General features: G+C 49.8%; 1 protein-coding gene across 2 annotated transcripts in view; it reads right to left on the bottom strand.

The window, feature by feature from the left end:
- Positions 1–3491: 3491 nt before the first annotated feature.
- Positions 3492–6000, bottom strand: part of LSAMP (limbic system associated membrane protein) — a 983246-nt gene continuing 980737 nt past the window's right edge. For both annotated transcript variants that reach the window (XM_083855065.1, XM_083855064.1), the window contains one exon: positions 3492–4885. In XM_083855065.1, the coding sequence (XP_083711191.1) occupies positions 4788–4885 (98 nt within the window). In that variant the 3' untranslated portion in view covers positions 3492–4787. The remainder of the gene's footprint in view (positions 4886–6000) is intronic.

Here is a 6000-nt window from a genome sequence, read left to right as displayed (position 1 = left end):
AAGACTAACTCTTGACACAATGCATGTCACCAATGAAATCTCCATGAATGGCACGTTCACATGCACTCGGGGCTAGCATGAGGCGACACAACTTCACTGGTGGAGAAAGCGGGTATGGGGGAGGAGGAGAGGGTGTGTCACTGAGCAACGAGCCCGCAGGTGTGGGGCTGCAAACAAACAGAAATGGACACAACTGCCAGGATACAGGTGTCGGCTGGAGCATCCCACGGCGCCCTTCCCAGCCGTTCAGAGACAGGCCTTTGCTTCGTTTTCCATCTGACCAGGCACACGCTCCAAGCAACATGCTACAGTCATGCATGGAGTTCATGTGGCTCGGGGTGGCTGCAGTTCCCCTGTCCAGTTCCTTTCAGAAAGACTTGCCTTCACCCCTCCTCTCGGTCATCCGAAAAGGGTTAGAAATCTGCTAGCAATTATGGGGCCATATATGAAATCTAAGTTTTTGTTCCTCTGCTTGGACATTACCAGACATGTCATGTAACTCTTGTAATATTTACAAACCAGTAGAAGAAATACAATTTTTTTTTCCATTTTGTTCATATCTTTTTATAACACTAAATGTTAAATCTCCATCAATCAAACACAATTACACTGACAAGCTCGAGGAACTGGTGTCCCATTCCAAACTCCCATCTTCCCTGGTCCCCAACCAGCTGAGAGGCAGCAGGAAGCAAGAACACAGCTTTTTGGAAGGTGATGGGAAAGATAGCAATGTAAATGGGGAAAAGAGATGATGAGGGGAAACAGTTTCAGAGAGAAGAGCCTGAGACATGAGAAAAGCCATTGCAACATCTCCATCAGAGGGTGGAGGGGAGAAAGAATGGGAAAAGGCATTAGACCTTGCCTGTGTTTCCTACATCCATCTGGGCTCACCTCTTGACAGGTGCTTTGAGCAGTTTCTCAAATTCAGGGGAGCTTGAGTTCAGCTTGAGCTCAGGACAAACAGAGGGATTTTTACAGCACCCTGTGAAGCACACAGCAGCTCACAGGATTAGATTCTTGGAGAAAATCAAGCTCCAACCTACCCACAATTCCCCCAGCCCTGCTAGAACAGATAATGCCAGAAGTGGGGTTCCCAGCACTTCTGCAGACAACAGGCATACTTGGTGTTGGTGGCTCTTCTCAGAGAGGTCTGCAATTAATTGGCTTTCACCCTGTTTCACAGCCATGCAACAAAGATAAAGATCTGCCCTGGGCCTGCAGGAAAGACCAGATCCCAGCACTGAGATTGGGGCCATTTCCCCCACTAATGGGCAGATGGCTTAAAAAAAATGGATGCCCTGCTTTTAGTGAGATATTTCCCTTTTAACCATACACCCCTGTGCCTTGACATCTAAAAAACCATCCCCTCAAGACTCCTTCGAACCAAAACAGACATGAGATAATGAGGTGCCAGGACTTGATGACTGCCACCACACCACAGGGGTCTGATGTGTGTCACCCTAGTGCCTGGGAGTGACCCCACAGTGACAAAATCACATGCAGAAAACACATGGGACAGGTGCTACCATAGCAACCGGGTTGACGTCAAAGAACCTAAAGTGGGCTTGACTCAGCCCTTAGGGGCAGCCTGGCCCAGCAAGACACTGCAGGCTGCCCACCTTTTTCAACAAGCCTGTGCCAATAAATCCAGGCATAGGTACACCCCCAAGAAAGAGCAATGTGGTGTTTTCCCTCATGCCAGTGTGCAGGAAAGGGTGCAGCTCCCAGACCTGGCTTCTGGGACCAGGATCAGCTCACGGCTGTACTGGGGAAAGAGGAAGCAGCAGAAAATCTGAACTTGTTACTAAGACTCTGAATTAGATGGCCCTCCTGAAGATTAGGTATGAGGACTGGGATGTCTGAATGCTCTGAAGGATGCAGGGCATTTCTTTCCTAGGCGGACACACACACAGTCTCCAAAGGAGATGCCCAAGTCCCATCAATGACTGCCCTATTTTGGAGGAAGGGAGCCATTCCTGGATGCCTTGGGTGGATTTCAAGCACCAGTTGCCCACTTGCAACTTGCACTCTCTTGCAGGTATGGCTTTGTGGTCTGGAGGAGCATAGATTACCACCATCCAATCCCACAGCAGCTCTACACCAACCCTTGCAATGCCCAAACTTCAGCCTCTCATGTCCCTCTTTAATAAATTTCCTTGCACTTCTGGCTGCCTGGGAGGAGCCCTTGACTGCCTGCTTAATTGCGTGCCTGCTGCTTCTTGGGAACAGCTGAGCTCAGCAGCGAGGGGCAGCGCCGGCAGTGCCGCAGTGCAAGGCGCAGGCAGGAGCCGCACCCGCGCAAAGGTGGGGACGGGCTCGCAGGCAGCAATTCCCGCTTTCCTTCCCGCCAGGGGCCGCCTGGCGGATATCCCCTCCCACACACTGCAAGGCCAAGCTGTGTACCCCTTCACAGCCGTGCTGCCACTGCCCCAGAGCCCAGGGCAAAGACAGAGGAGCAAACTGGCTGATGCTTGAAAGCCGAGCGGCTGAGTGCCTGTGAAACACTGGTCACTCGACTTCAGTGGGCTAAATCAAGCTCTCCCCTGCACATTCCTCTCTCCAAAAGAGGCCCACCTGATAAACCCTGTGTTTTGTCATCTTTGCTGCTGGTGGATACTATGGCTCCTAACGGGCCAGGGGACACAGGAGTCTTCTACCCTCTGCCCCAACCCACTGCAGCCCCTGCTGACTCCGGCTACTGCAGCAGATCTTGTGCTGGTGTGGCAAATCCAGCCAGTAGCCAGCATTTTCTCAGTTCTGTTTCTCACAGCTTTTTATCACCTCCTCAACCTGGGAACCCCTAAAGCCTCTCTTTCTGGCACCTCTGTATATGATTCTGCCATGGGAAGTGCGGGGCACTCTCCAGCAAGACCAGCAGCACCCTTCAGGTAAGAGAAGAGCAGGGGAAATTGTGCTGCCAGCTTCTTTGCTGCATTATTTTAAGCTTTTCTTTGTAAGCTTAGGATTTTGGACCTGACATTTGTTTTATTTCTTACATTCATAGGTCCTGGGCATTTTCTGACCCAATTTCTTTCAAATGTGGAATTTGCAGTGAGTTTTGTAATAGCAGTGGTGTTCAGCAGACACACATGCACACACACACTCACCCTTACACAGCTGACATTTCCTTCTATATCAGGGAGGACAGTAAGAACAAAAACAACAAAGCAACAAAAAAGGGTATTGGCTCTATTTTTGCATGTCTACCAAAATGGTTAGGAATGACCAGATTGTGGTTTTCATGTTGAGGTATCGTTCCTATGCCCACTATACCTAAAAGGAATGGCTGCTTGGTGACATCCAAGGTCTCATCACTCACATCCCACCAGCCCAGCCTCCCATCCCCAGGAGGAATGGTGGCTGCACTCTTCAGTCCATAGTGTTGTAGGCCAGTCCTGGTTTCTTCTGCTTGCTTGGACAATTGCACATGAGTGCACAGCCCCATGCGCGTGTGCAAGCACTCATGCATAGCATGGGCTGCTATGCTGGTACTTGGAGGCTGAGAGCCAAACAGGTTGGAGGTGGGAGAGGAAAAAAAGCCTAGACAAGAGTGCAGACTGACTCTTGCAAGCAAGGTGGCCAGAAGACAAAAAGCCAGTGAGGACACAGGAGAGGGGACACAATGGGAACCTGTGTTGCAGCTGCCCCTCTCTCCTCACCCCTCTTCTCTGTCTAAGTGATCTCTCTGCATCTTGTCTGACACTTACAAGGCAGGACATTATCTACAACAGGATGAGCATATGTACACATGGGCTGTTTGTTTTGCATGCTTAGAGAGAGCAAGAGAAAGAGAGAAAGAGTGAAGACGGAGCAAGAGCCACACATGCATGCACGCACGCACACAGGCATACACAGGAGAAAGAGAAAGACACCTGGTTGAATTGAGGAGGGGGAAGGAAGAGGATTGAAAAAGAAAGAAAAGTAGACTTTCAGTAGAGCTGACACAGCTTTAGTTCAGGCCTGTGGGGGCGATGTTGCATGAAGGAGGGGACAGGTAAGGTGTTTAGCAAGGGCTGGGTGCACATGAGCGCAGGGTGAAATGAAGAGAGGAGGGGGTTTTTCACAGGACACCAGTGTGCAGAGAGCTTCAGGTGACTTGCTCTGGTTTGTGGCTTTTTTTTTTTTTTCTTTTCTCTCTTTTTTTTTTTTTTTTTTTTTTTTTTTTTTTTTTTTTTTTTTTTTTTTTTTTTTTTTTTTTTTTTTTTTAGATTTGATTTTAAAAGTATGAACTGGCTGAGCATTAGCTCACAAAAATGACCCAGGGCATCCAAAAAGTTAAATGGCTATAGACACCGAAGCAAAGACCTCTTTCTGCAAAAGAAAGAAAGAGGAGGAAGGAAGGAAAGTGAGGGAGTATGGAAAAGAGGAAGGAGGAGAGAAAAGAAAAGGGATCTTCTTTTTTGATTGGCTTTGCGGGTTTTGTTGGATTGTTTACATTGCAGCATCCTCCGGCGACACGATCCTTGCTGGTGCCCCATCCTCTCCCTCGCTTCGTGTTGCCTCCCAGGCAGTCGATGACTTGACAGCCAGCTTTTGCTTTTCAGGTTTTGGATTAAATGTTGCTGAATCTTCTTTGCTGTAATTTTTCCTCTCCCCCCTCTTCACTCCTGAACACACAAAAGTTGTGAAAGAAACAGTCGTCTCTCTCTCTCCCCCCCTCTTTTTTCTCTCTCCCCTCTCTTCGCTCTGTCTCCTGTATAACGCGTTTTGTTTTGTGTGTTGTTGTTGTTGTTGTCGTGTTGTTTTTTTAATTATTATTAATATTATTATTTTAATTCTGATTTGTATTAACATTTGCTGAGTAGGCAGAGCAGGGACGCTGCCAGAAGCCACAGTGGGACGGCCAAACTCATGGAGCCGTTGTCTACTCTCCCTGTGCCGGGTCCTGCAGGAGGGAGAGAAAAGAAGACAAGATTACACAAGGCTGGGTGAGATGAGGGTGACACAGGAACACAGCGCTTCAGCCCCAGGCTGCTCCTGCAGTGGTGGATTTGGGCTGCAGGGCACAGCCACCTTCCCACCTTGGAGAGCCTCCCTCCAGCCCAGCTACAGGCCTGCCAGCTCATCAGCATCCTCCTTCCCTCAGTCCAACATTCCAATGACATGTGGCTCTCCCTAAACAAACACCCACGCTGGAGGAACAGGGACTGGAGCAAGCAGAAAGGCTCAACCCTGGCTGCTGACCACATCCCAACCCTTGCTGTGCCTCCAGCTGGGAGCTGCTGGCCTTCCAGTGCAGGGATATGCTTCACACCTTTGCAGATGCAGCCCCTGGTCACCACCCCCATACCTGCCTGCTCCACTGCCTTCCCAGTGTGGCCCTGAGGTGCCAGGACTCCTTGTAATTCTGCACTGGCCAGTACCTGTCTGCAGGCAGAGACCAGCTCCACAGGAGCTGATTCATCACAGTGATCCAATCAATAAACCATGGGCCCACCCAGCAGGCACCTCCTCTCCCCACCATGGCTGCACCGAAAATATTTGTTCCTGAGTCAGGGTGGAGGAAGGCTTCACTGTGGCACCCACAGCCCTGTGCCACGGCACCTGTGGGGTGAGGGTGCAGGCTATGCCAGGGAGGCTGGTTTTTCACAAGGGTGGGAAATGAAGTCGCACATGTGTGCATGTGCATCTGCAGGCTCTGTCAGAGGGGGCAGGGAGCAGCGCGCTGCTGCAGCAACAAATAACGCAGCCTCGCTCCGGGAATATTAAGCGTTAACACTCCTGACATCTTCTCATTCATCCTCTCATTTATGGGTTCCCTTTTCTGGATGGCTTTAACAGCAGTGATGCTGTTTTAAATTCACCCTGCAATCACAAGCCTTGGCAGCCTTTTCTTTATAATTGGTCAGGGAGGTGTCCGTGGCTGTGGGTCTGCAAATGCAGGCTCACTGTGCACATGTGCACATAAAGTGCTCCTATATGTGTGCATGCAGGCACAGGTACGTGTACATTTATACAGAAATGTGTGCATGTAAGATGCTGGAGTGTGGAGATGGAGAT

Source organism: Zosterops lateralis, assembly GCF_965231275.1.
Source record: "Zosterops lateralis genome assembly, chromosome: 2".
Taxonomy (NCBI): domain Eukaryota; kingdom Metazoa; phylum Chordata; class Aves; order Passeriformes; family Zosteropidae; genus Zosterops; species Zosterops lateralis.
The sequence above is the reverse complement of the archived record's forward strand: the minus strand, read 5'-3'. Positions and strand labels throughout refer to the sequence as shown.